The sequence below is a fragment of the Gracilinanus agilis genome, chromosome 2 (genome assembly GCF_016433145.1).
Source record: "Gracilinanus agilis isolate LMUSP501 chromosome 2, AgileGrace, whole genome shotgun sequence".
Taxonomy (NCBI): Eukaryota; Metazoa; Chordata; class Mammalia; order Didelphimorphia; family Didelphidae; genus Gracilinanus; species Gracilinanus agilis.
The window spans coordinates 610,275,354-610,288,306 of record NC_058131.1 but is presented as its reverse complement, the minus strand read 5'-3'; the positions used below and the strand labels follow the sequence as shown (position 1 = coordinate 610,288,306).

Here is a 12,953-nt window from a genome sequence, read left to right as displayed (position 1 = left end):
TAGGATACAATACAATGAAACTTGGAAAGATTTGCCTTAGAAACAGACTAACAGATGAGCATTTCCTTTCCTTTGGCCCCCTCTTTAAAAAGTTTGCCCATCACTGGTCTAAACCTTTCCTCCCCCACTCCCATCCATCCCTGGACCCCAGGTTTGGAAGGCCAAACCAATATGCTTTGGACAAAGGCACTCAAAACAACATATATTCACTAAGTACCTAGAGTGTGTAAATCACCCTCCTAGGTGCCATGAATAGATTTTAATTTTTTTCAGACCTACACTTCTCTGGGCATGGAAGCTCCCTTTACAAATTCAATTTTGCAATTCCTTTTCAACTTGGAGCCTTTGAGGATTATCTCAGGGCACTGAGAGAAACTAAGGGACTTACCCAGGGTCAATATATGCCAGAAGAGAGACTTGAACAAAGGTCTCCCTCCTGACCTTGTGGTCAACTCAGTCCATTGTGCCATACTATCTCTCAATTATCTTTGAAATCCTAAAGTCTCTCTCTTTCTATTCAACCTTCCTGAAGAAGGAGTTTTATGTAGTGATTAGAGAGATAGCCTCAAAGCCAGGAAGATCTGAGTTAGAATCCTACCTCTGATAAATTCTGGCTAAGTGACCTTCTATAAGTCACTTAACCTCTAGATACTTTGGCCAGATTTCCAAGTTGCAGAGAAGATGTCAACTTGGATTGGTAGAAGGAGTTACCTCACCTGGAAATTCCCTATATAAATGCAATCACAGGTACTGGGTTCCTCTCAATCCTTTTTATTCATAGCTGAGAAATCTTCCTCCAACTTAACTGAATACTTCTAATTTCAAAAGATTACGCTGAGACTTAGAGTGAAGATGACATTTAAGGTATGAATCAGGGTTATAATGGAATGAAGGGTCTGAGTATTAGGGTTGAGCTTTTGATGAGGTCATGGAACTGCCCAACTCGGTTCCTCTTTTTATAGCAGACATGGAATCCACTTGTCTTCATTTATTTAGGACAGAATCAATCTGTTTAACCCCCCTCCTCATTTTATGGTGGTAGACAGGTTGGGGAAATGAATAAGAATATTTTATGGAGGTGAGCATTTTCTGGCTGTAGGAGGTCATCGTGGATCCCACCTAGAATGATTTCTAGAGATTTTTGCTCCTGGGGCAAACACTAGAAACTGTATCCAAGAAAAGTGGCACAAAGTTGAGTTAGGATGAGTGGAGGAGGGCAGTGGGGTTGTGTGTGGAGAGAGGAGCTCACTCCAGCACTATCTGTACTAATGATTTTTGCCAGCTAGGTACTAATTGTTCCTATATTACCAAAGGACTGTGGGTGCTGCTGGTATCCTGGAACAAAGCACAGGTTGCCTAACTTTAGTTATTCACTTGCCCAAGAGCATCCCATATTTAAATGGCTATGGAGAAAGAGAAGAAGAAGATTATGGAGGCCAGAAGGGCTTATTGAGAATGAGATTTGGAAGAAGTTTGAGGAGATATAGGACCTGCATATAACTTGTACTTTTATTCAGTCTGAAGCGTGGAGAACTGTGAACATGAAAATCTCCCTTGGCTATTATAAATATTTTACTATTTATTTCACTGATATTGATTTGTAATTAAGTTATAATAATAAATTAATATGAGTACACCATATTAATTATTATTTATAATATAACATATTAGACATTATTATATGTAATATATAATAAGAAATTAAATATTTATATTATATTTATATAAATAAAAATTCTCTTTGGGAAAGGTTCCTATGTGCTCTTTTCCTGGTATTTGCATCTCTGGGGAGAAATCAGGGCTAAACCTGAGGCCCTACCTAGCTGTGAATTCAGAAGTCTTGATTTTTCCCCATAAAGATTCTTCCAGAGTGTTGCCATTTTCTTCTTTCTTTTTGGTGGCAGTAAACCCAAATCTACCGTGGCCTTGAGAATGTACCCAAGATATTCCTACATTCCTAATAAGACATGGATGGATACGTATGTCTTGTTGTGTCCTCTTCCATAACTATCCCTCCATTTCCCCTAGAGAGGTGGCCATGTGAACAGGCAGACTTTCCCCAGGCCCCCAGTCTCCCCTGCCTAAGAATTTCTTCCCCGAGGATAAGTCACTCTGAGTGGCTCATCACCCCCATTTCTGTTCCCTTTGCTTCCCTGGGGCCATCCCTGTACTTAGCAAGAAGAGGTAGTGGGGGCAGAGGGGTGAGGCACAGCGTGTGCAGATCGCATCACTGGTGTGTGGGTGTGCTTCACGAGTGGGAATGCACTTGGTTGTTCATCTGTGAATCCTGGGTCTGTGGAGCTGCACAGAAAGGAGGGGAAACTCTGCCCTTGGTTCCTCGTGGTGTGGGTAAATGCCTTTGGATTTGCACAGAGAGGCTACAGAACTCTCCACAGTTGTCATCTTTTGAAGGGGGAGGAAGTCTCTTTCTGGAAACTCCCAGCTTCCAAGCAGAAGGCGACTTCACAGTCCTAGTACTCCCTTGAGTTTCAGGCCCTGTTTATGTTTTGGATGGGTGGTACCGAGCCCCAGAGAATTCAGTGGGAATCAATTATCTGCAATTACATAGACTTGTAAGCTCCAGAAGGGATTTGTATATCCTCTGGCTTAGTAAATATTTGTCGAATTGGATTCCCACCCCAGTTTTGTGGCCCTGCCTGGGCTCAAAAGCAATTAAAATAAATCTCTCTTCTGGATGCTGCTTCTCCAGGGGAACGAATAAATATTCTGCTTGCTGTCCAAATGTGGGGCCCTCTAGCCTTGCTGCTTGGCAGATTTGCTCTCTCCTCCGCCTGAGTGGCTATTGCCCCCAAAGGCAAGGGCTTCTGGAGCCAGCCTGAGAGCTGGTAAACAGCATCAGTGTCCCAAGAAGGGCAGGAGGGGCGGATGCAAGATGGTGGCTCAGTTGCAGCAAAAGCTGGAACCTTTCTGAGGATCCTCCCAAGAAGGGTGTGAGGTGACCTTCCCCGTAAGGTGGTTTGTAGATATGGTGACCATCTTTTCCAGACCCCCATCTAGGGCTAGTGGTCTGACAAGGGATTGTTTTGAAGCCAGGACAGCCTCATAAATTGAAGACTTTTGTCCTATTTGCAATAGGCAGGAGGTAGAGACCGAGAAAGCCAAGTCTCCCCGAGATGCTGTTAAGTTAAGAGAATGGCCACCCCAAGGGAGCCTGCTTTGCCTGGCTGTCTCCCAGGGGCAATGCCTTGAGGTCCAGAAGCTGCTCTGTTTTGGAAAGTGGGAGCTCCCACCCCCTCCACCCCCTGCATCTACACCTTTTGTGGACTGGGGGGCTAGAGATGGAACATTGGAGGGGAAGGAGGAGGTCCACCTCCGAGGACTGCCTGATATTGATGTATGTGTCTTGCATGAGCTTCCCTGGACCGTGTTCATCTTTGGAGGCTGCAGCAAGAGGATGAACTGAAGACCATCAGTCTGGGGGTGGGGGTGGAGAGAATAGCCTGAGGCTGGCAGCCCCCAAAGGGCCAGATTTCTTGGACCTCCTGGCTCTCTGCCAGAAGGTTGTAGAGTGCAGAATAACCCTTTAGAAAGCATCTGATGGCCAGCCAGGAGCTGAGCCAGCTTCCAGGGCATCTGACACTCTCAGAGGCACGGTGTCCGGCAGGGTGTGTTGGGCAGGAATGCCACAGGAGCAGGGATGCAATCTGTAGGGGCCCTTTTCACATGCCAGCTTGTAGGTAGGGGGGGACATGCTTTCTTGGGGCGAGGAGGGAGGAGCTGCTCTGATGATTTCTTTGCCTTCCCAGGAGCACCTTCTGCTCCATTATTGCCCAGCTGACGGAGGAGACGCAGCCCTTGTTTGAGACCACCCTCAAGTCCAGGGCTGTGTCTGAAGACTGCGATGCCAGGTTCACTTGTGTTGTCACAGGTAAGGATGCCTCTTCTGGGGCCATCTTGTGCTGATCGCTAGAGACTTCAGGCTAGGGATGAGGGCTAATGTGACCAGTGGGGATGGGGAACAGGGAGATGCATGTGTCTTCTCTCTTGTCTAGTCCTTGCCAGAATTGGGAAGTCTGCTTTCACTGGTGGCTCCAGCTGTGTCCTCTCTCCTTTTGCCTTTTCTTCTCCTTCATGGTGTACCCTCCTCATTTCCCTTTAGAGTCCAGGACCCCAGCAGTCTTTCCCTTCTTTGTAAGCCTGTCCTCAAGCAGGAGAGGATGGGAGAACTACAATAACAATGCAAGTGTACATTTTTATGGCAATCTTGGGAGATGAGTCCTTTCACATACTTTTCCACATACTTCACATTTGACTTTCTCAGTAACCTTGTGAGTCAGGGCAGGTATGATTATACCCATTTTACAGATAAGGAAACGGACTTTTAGAAAAACGAGTGACATAGCTAATAAGTGACAGAGCCAGGGCTTAAACTTGAGTCTTCTGAGCCCACAACCCATTGCCCGTTCTCCTATTTCACATTATTTCCCAAACTATTATAGGATGGGAGAACTGGAAGGGAGCTTGGAAAGATCATCCTACTCTAAGTCATTCATTTTACAAACGGGGCAGCTGGAGCTTAGTATGTTGTTAATTTTAATAACAACAACAGCTTATATTTATGTAACACCTCAAGGTTTCCAAAGTACTCTATATCCATTATCTCATTTAATCCTTGAATCAACCTATTTGAGATAAGTAATACAGGTAATATTCACTGCATTTTATACTTGAGGAAACTGAATCTCAGGGAGATCATGGCACATCACACGAGTAACCTTGGAGACCCAATTTAAATCCAATTAATTCTTGACTCCAAGTCTAGTGCTTTCCGGCTACACCACACAGTCATCTCTCTCTGACTGGTATTTACATTTGAATAAGTCTTAAGCCAAAGGAATGAGTTTCTAACGGTGGAATTTCAAACATTAGGAAGCCAGTGGGAGAAGTATTTGCAGAGTAAAGCAGTGTTCTCTGGGATTCCTGAAATCATGCTACAGAGGTGGTGCCTACTCCCCCTGGGCTCAAGGCTAGCCCGTTCTGTGCCTGTGTCTGTGTGGGAGCACCTGTGCCCAAATGCCTGTGTCCTGGTATGCTTGTTAACAATTATCAGCTGTTTTTGTAGAGGTGGTGGTTGGTTCAGTGTGTGTGTGTGTGTGTGTGTGTGTGTGTGTGTGTGTGTGTGTGTGTATTTACTCCTAGCTTTACAGAGGAAGTCCAGCATATATTCAGCATTCTCCACTGGAAGTATCAGGGTGGTATGGAGGTCTCTTGGCTGTTAAGATTCCACAATTAGGTCAATGGAAACCTAGACTCCATCAGATTCAGGAAACACAAGGACAAGGCACTGTGCTTGAGTGCTCGGCTCAAAGGCTATGGAAACAAAAATGAAACAGTTCCTGCCCTCAGGAATATCCTATTATATACAAAATGTACATAAATAAGGGCAGCTAGATAGTCTTCTTTCTGAGTTCAAATCCAGCCTCAGATACTATTATGTGTCTTGTTTGCCTCAGTTTCCTCATCTGTAAAATGAACTGGAGAAAGAAATGGCAAACCACTCCAGTATCTTTGCTGAGAAAACCCCAAGTGGGGTCGTGAAAAGGCAGGCATGACTAAAAAGTGACTAAACCACAAATACACAAATAAATAGAGGATGAAGAAATGGGCAGGGATAGAATGTTTGTCACTGAGATAAGGAAGAAGCCAAGGGAGGCTTAGCAGAAGACGTACACTTGAGCTGGACCTTGAGAGACAGTTTCTGAGAAGGCAGAGATGAGTGGGAGTGAGTTATAGGAGTGGGAAATGGTTTATACCAATGAATAGAGACCAGAGATGGAGTGTTAAAGAAGGAGAATGGCTAGTAGTCCAATTTGTCTGGAATGTAAATGAGCTCAGATGATTTATCGTAGATTATTAATTCAGAGTTCAGACCCAGGGAAAGCCCCCTTCCCCTATCAAGCCCGCAGATGGAGTAGGATTGACCTCTTTGATGGAGGAGAGTCTGGACAGGCAGGAGAGAAATGCATGTTGGGACCTGGAACATTTCATCCTGAACAGGACTCTAGAGAGCTGACCACTGTCCTTTGGTCACTGGAGCTTGTTGTTGCCTAAGAGAATATTATGTGTATCAGTGAAGATTGTACAACATAAGATTCAGGCCCTTCTGCCCACTGGAATCTCACTTTCCTAACCGGGCAGGCACCACGCAGAGCTGAACATAGAGCTAGAAAGAAATCTGCGCAGAAGTCAGATGCGGTTTCAAAAGGAGAGGCTGTCCCTGGTCCATCCTCCTTAGGGGAGCCTCTTGTTTGAGTAGACAGCCTTAGCTCGTGGGAAGGACTGAGCATCATCAGTCAGGTTTTGAGAATCATAGCCCTGGATATCCATCCAGCCAGATCTGGTCTGGACTCTCCTGCTCATCCCCAGAGGGGTGGAAACATTGTGCTATGAGATTATGTATAGAAAGAGTTTTGCTGCAAAATAGTTTTTTTCTTTTTCTTTTGAATATTTTCCCATGGTTACATGTTTCATGCTCTTTCCCTCTCCCCCAAACCCCCCTAATTCCCCCCCTTAGCCGACGCACAATTCCACTGGGTTTTACATGTATCATTAATCAATTGATAGTTGGACTAGAGTTATCGTTTAGTTTCTACATCCCCAATAATATCCCCAACAGCCCATGTTCAAGCAGTTGTTTTTCTCCTGTGTTTCTCCTCCCACAGTTCTTCCTCTGAATGTGGCTAGTTTTCTTTCTTATAAGTCTGCAAAATAGTTTTCTAATGGATTCCATGAATAAGGAAGAAGGAAAGGGGAGATAACAAGGAGGTAAATGTTACTTTTTATGCCTGCAAATGTATTTTTTAAAAATCCTTACTTTCCATCCTAGAATCAATATTAAGTATCAGTTCTAAAGCAGAAGTGCAGTGAGGACTAGGCAAATGGGTTAAAAGATTTGTCCCTACAGCTATGAAGTGTCTGAGGACACATTTGAACCCAGGTCCTCCTGACTCCAGGTCTGGCGCTTTCCCCCCTGCAAATATTTTTGATGCCAGAAAACTTAACTGTCCACAGCACACAGATCTTTATTGAATGAAAAGTCAGGTTGCATAGGTCCCTTCTAGGAGACCTATGGCACAAAAATGACATTTCTTGGATCCATCTAGTCACAGTAATGGTACAGTGAGTGCTATAGCCACAGGAGCTTACAGGAAGGACACAACTTATTTCCAACATGATTTCTTTCATTATCCTGAGCACTGGCCTCATTTGGCGAATCGAGGTCACTGTTGTTGAGGCTTCCTGAGGCTTACACTCCCTTTCCTGTTTATTTGACCAAAACTCATGATATTTTGATCTTTGGGATCCTCCTGGAATAGTTTGGGGACCCCATCAAAACTAATCCTAACATGCTGCCATATTCTATTGCTAGGCCTGGGGGAGGCCACTTAGCAATATGAAACAGAGGTCAAGAAAAGCCTGGAAGTTCAATCTGTTCTGGAGCAGGCTGGGGAAAACTAGAGAGTTCCAGAAGGTCTTTCTTAAGTCTTCACTTGAGATGGTCCTGTATCAAACAAGACTCCAGGCTCATCCTAGAGCAGGTGTAGACTTGAATCTCTATGGCCTTCCATCAGCCCCGGTCCTTTGAGGGTGTTCTAACTGAGGATGGCCAAGGCAAAGCTGGATCTCAGCTACTATTTGCCACTTTCTTCTGCTCCAATATGTGTGAATGTATCCCTAGAATGGGTATTGCCCATCTATGAGGCAAGAGTCCTAGAATTTGAGTAACAAGTACTTTAGAAGTCATCTAGTCCAATCTCCTGCTCTCTTTGGGAGTCTTCTTTCTAACATCTCTGGCAGGTAGTCTTCTAACCTCTGCTTGAGTATTCTCTGTGCCAGGGAGCTCACTACCTTATGAAATAGCCATTTTCATTATCAGACACCGCTAGTTATTAGCGAATCTTCCTTGTGTTGAGCCCAAATTTTCTTTCCTGTAAGATTCCATCATTGCCTCCACACTTGCCCTCCCCTGTTAAGAATACAAATTGCTCGTGGGAGTAGAAATGCAGAAGAAAAACATGTGGCCTATCATGTGGTTCTGTGAGTATATGATTGGGGGTTTTGTTTTTAAAAGATAAAAAAAATGCCAAATTTTTGGTTTTTAAAAAATATTACAAAAATGAATAATATGGAAATAGGGTTTGAGTGATAATACATGTATAACCCAGTGGAATTGCTTGTTAGCTCTGGGAGGGAGGAGAGAAAAGGGGAGGGAGAGAAAATGTATCATGTAACCATGGAAAAATATTCTAAATCAATTGATAAATAAATGATTAAAAAAAGAAGACAAGTTATTGTAGGCAAGTTCTTAGATAGCTCAGCAGATAGGGTAATCAAGCCTGGAGTCAGTAGGACCTGGATTCAAATATGGCTTCAGATATTGCCTAGCTGTGTGACTTTGGGCAAGTCACTTAACTCCAGTTGCCTAGCCCTTACTGCTCTTCTGTCTTAGAACTGATACTAAGATAGAAGGTAAGGGTTAAAAAACAATTTCTTAGAAGTAGCTAGAGTACCTCAGTGGATAGAGATGGGAGGCTGTGAGTTCAAATTTGGCTCCAGGTACTTCCTAGCTATATGACCATGGGCAAGTCATTTAACCTCAGTTGCCTAACCCATAGCACTATTCTACTTTGGAACTGTATTGATTCTAAGACAGAAGGTAAGAGTTTAAAAAAAGAAAAGAATACAAATTCCTGGAAGGTGGGAGCTATTTTGTTTGTGTCTTTGTATCCTGGGTAACCTAGATCAGTGCTTGGTTCATTATAATAGATGTTCATTAATGGGTTGATCCCAACTTTAATCTTACCTTTTGCTGGAAACCTTTTCTGGTCAATTCTAATGCCTTCCCTCTGTTAATTATTTCCATTTTATCTTGTATGTAGCTCGTTTGGGCACAACTATTTGCATGTTGTCTCCCCATTAGATAGTGAACTCCTCAAGGGCAGGGATTGTCTTTTTACCTTTCTTTGCATCCCTAATATTGTTTCAGTTGTCTCTGACTCTTCATGACCCCATTTGGGGTTTTCTAAGCAAAGATACTGGAGGGGTTTCCCTTTTCCTTCTCCAGCCCACTTTACAGATGAGGAAACAGAGGCCAACAGGGTTAAGCGACTAGCTCAGGCTCACCCAGCTCATAAATGTCTGAGGTCAGATTTGAACACAGAAATATGAGTCTTCCTGACTCCAGGCCAAGTGCCCTATCCACTAAGCGCCTAGCACAGTGCCTGTCAAATAGTAGGTGCTTAAGAAACATTTATTGACTACCTGAATGGAGCAAAACAAACCAAGTCTAATCTCTTTTCCATAAGGCAGCCCTTCAGAAATCTGAAGACATCACGTCCGCCCTAAGCCAAGGGTTCATGTCGGGGGAGATGAGCGAGTCTGTGCCACTGGGAGGCTGCTCTGCTCCATGGGGGATGAGTGCCCATGTGGGCACAGCTAAATGAATCTGTATTTTGGGGGAGTGTATGTCTTCCTTGGCAGAGTTGAAAATAACTTAGTGATTAAGTCAAATTTCCTTCTGAGAGAACATTTCCTCAAGTCCTTGAGTTGTTTTGCAGCTGAGCCGCTGACCTTTCTCTGTCTGTTTGCATAAGCACCCCAGGATGGTATTGAAGCTTTGAGACTGGCAGGTTCTAAGTTCCCCAAACTTCCTGCTCCCAAGAGCTTCCTCCAGCTGTCAGTCTATACTCAGCTGATCCCTGTGGGAATTAAGGTTGGGAGGCACATCATGGGACAAGGAGGCAATAAACCAGCCCCTCACAGTGGTGAGATCATTCCACAGGATGGCTGAGGACACTTTGTGGTCCCTGGCATTCATCGGATGCACACAGATGCAGTGATGTAACCGGGGGCTTTTAGCTCAGTGGAAACATGGGGCTCACTTTACGGCTGGGGTTGTATGGGGAGAGTGCCCAGCCTTGCTCTAGATCCATTTTTATCTCCCATTCCTGTCCTAGATGTTCCCCAGGGCAGTATCGGCAACTTGCTATCCTGTAGTCCATTTAACTTGACCTTTATCAGGTGCCCACGAGATGCCAAGCTTGAGTCCCCAGAACATGCTTTATGCTTCTTGCCTCACCTCTGCACCTTTTGTTCATGGTGTTCCCTCCATCTGGCGTGCCGTCTTCCTCATCTCAGCCTATTGACATTCCACCCATCTTTAAAGTATTGCTTTAAATGCCATCTCCTTTCGGAAATTTGCCCTGATTCGACATGATCCCCTGCCCCTCCACCCCGAAGCTGGAAACCTTTCCTCCAAACCAAGAGAGAACCTTGCTTATAGATCTCATGACATTTGTTGGTGCTGCTATGTAATTCAGTGATTTCACTATGTGTCTTCTCTGCCTTAACATATTGTAAGCCTTTTCAGGGCAGATGTGGAATTTATCTATTCTTTTTTTTTATTTCCCCAGAACCTATTCATAAAGTACCTACTGTGTGCCAGACCCAGTGCGAAGGCGCAGATGAGTGTTAGATAAATATTTGTCTAAGAAATGAGTACATTAAGGTTTATGACCTCTAATAAGATGCCCTTGGGTAGGGAGTGTGATGTAGTCACTGGAGGTGGAAGGTAATGATGGAGCAAGACCTGGACCTCTGAGTTGGAGCCAGCACCCAAACAGGGGGAACGATTAGATTTTGGGAATGTAGAACTATCCAGGCTTGGTGGCACACACCTGTAATCCTGCGTAGCTGAGGCTGAGGCTGGTGGGGCTTTTGAGTATGGGAGTTCCCAGCTGCAGTGGGCTCTGACTTTTGGGCATCTGCATCAAGTTTAATATTCATCTGAGGAGACCCTGGCAATGGAGGAAAGAGCAGGTTGCTTAAGGAAAGGCAGTCATCCAAGATCAAAAACACCCTGCTACCATGATCAGTGATGGGATTGGGGCTACTGTACTCCCAGCCTGGGAGAAAGGAATAGAGAACTAATTTGTAATGGAATATTGGACAAGTCACTTAAAAAACTGAATCAAACCTTCTTGGGCCTTAGTTTCCTCATCTGTAAAATTATTTGGTCACTCAGTTCTGTGGTTCTATGGTTAGACAGAATAGTGTGGACAGAAGGATACTAAACTGGGAGTCAGGAGACATAGTGAATCCACTGACCTGTTCTAAAATCTTGGATAGATCCCTTTATTCTTCTGTGCCTCAGTTTCTCCATCTACAAAATGAGAGGATCAGACCTGAAGACCTCTAAGGTCTCTCTCCTTTCCTGTGATTCTAGGATGGTCTCACTCCACTCTTGCCAGTTTATAGCATATTCGCATGCTGAGGGAAAAGACTTGGTGGTCAGAGCCCAGGGAGTCTAGGAATTTCCTTTTTAGAGGCATCTAGGTGTTTTTGGAAGATCAGAGTTCAAATCCTGCCTCAGATCCTACCTTTGTGACTCTGGGGAAGTGTTTTGACCTCTGTTTGTCTCAGTTTCCTCATCAATAAAATGGTAATAATAATAGCACCCTACCTCTCAGGGTTGTTGTGAAGTATATGAGAAAATATTTGTAAAGCACTTCAGAAACCTTAAAGTGCTAAATAAAACATTAATTACTTCTATTATTAAAGTCCCTCAACCCTCACTTTCTGCCTTAGGAGCTTTTAAACAACAACATGGTCCAGTAGCCCTTCAGCAGGCAGCCTGTGCAAGTGATTGAGGGTATCTTTGGGGGGGGGCCTCTTCCTTGCTCCAAGATGAGTTGGAATCACGTTTCCTACAAGTGTCCCACTTCCTCCCCAGGATACCCAGAGCCCGAGGTGACCTGGTACAAGGATGATGAGGAGCTGGACCGTTACTGTGGCCTGCCAAAGTATGAGATTTCTCAGCAGGGAAGTCGGCACACCCTGCAGTTGTACAAGTGAGTTGGGGGTGAGAGTGTGTGGGCAATTCTCTTCACAGATGTGGGGAAGTAAAAGCATTTATGTTGGTGTGAAATGTCAGGAGGTGGCTTTGTGTCACCAAAGGGGACATTCTAAGTGATATTTGAGCCCCTTGGAGGTTGGAGGAAGCCATGCCCTTTTCAGGGGAGAATGGGGTGGGGAAGGACTAAGAAGTCTTACTATACCTTCATCCTCTTGAAGGCAATTCTCTTGGGGCTCCTCCAACCTGTAGGAAAGAGAAGATTGACTATTCAAAGCAACAGGAGAGGCAACCCACTAGACAGTACCATTTATTTGGCCTGGATCCATCTCTGCTTGGGAGTCAAGAATCCTGACTGTTTTGGTGCTAAGACTAATTCTTTCCCACTTATCCTAGTTCCCAGAACAAAGATTCATAGGATTTAGATTTAAGGGGTCTTAAAGACCATCTGGTCTAACCCTCTCATTTTACAGATGAGGAAACTGAGATCCAGGGAGATTATATGATTTCACAGAATCTCATAGTTGGAAGAGCATTTCAGGGGTTATATATAGCTCAGTCTGTACTTGACCAAGAATTCCCTTTACAGTGTTCCTAACAAGTGATCATCCAGCCTTTGCTGGATAGATGGAGAAGGAACTCACTTCTTGCTGAGACATTCCATTGCATTTTGGGGGATCATTGTAACTGTAAGGACCTTTTTCCTTCTATCAAACCTGAACTGCCTTTCTGCAACTTCTACTCACCATTTCTAGTTTTTCTCTCTGAGACCAAGCAGAATAAGTCTAATTTTTGTAGGAAAATAACACTTCGAATACTTGAAGGTAATGGGTATATTCCCCCTTAGTCTTCTTTTCTTAAGGCTAGCAATTCCTAGTTCCTTCAACCAGCATGGTCTTGATGAACCCTTGTTGCTTTGGAAGCACTCTAGCTTACCACTATTTTCCTTCCTTTCTTTCCCTCCATTCCTTCCTTCTTTCCTTCCTTCCTTCCTTCCTTCCTTCCTTCCTTCCTTCCTTCCTTCCTCCCTTCCTTTCCTTCCTCCCTCCCTTCCTTCCTTCCTTCCTTCCTTCCTCCCTTC

The 12,953-nt window shown here is 44.3% G+C and overlaps 1 protein-coding gene across 1 annotated transcript in view; it reads left to right on the top strand.

Annotated features, from left to right (window-relative positions):
* Window positions 1-12,953, top strand: part of ALPK3 (alpha kinase 3) — a 46,685-nt gene that overhangs the window by 10,095 nt on the left and 23,637 nt on the right. The window contains exons 3-4 of the mRNA XM_044660162.1: window positions 3,768-3,889; window positions 11,753-11,870. Of these exons, the coding sequence (XP_044516097.1) occupies window positions 3,768-3,889; window positions 11,753-11,870 (240 nt within the window). The remainder of the gene's footprint in view (window positions 1-3,767; window positions 3,890-11,752; window positions 11,871-12,953) is intronic.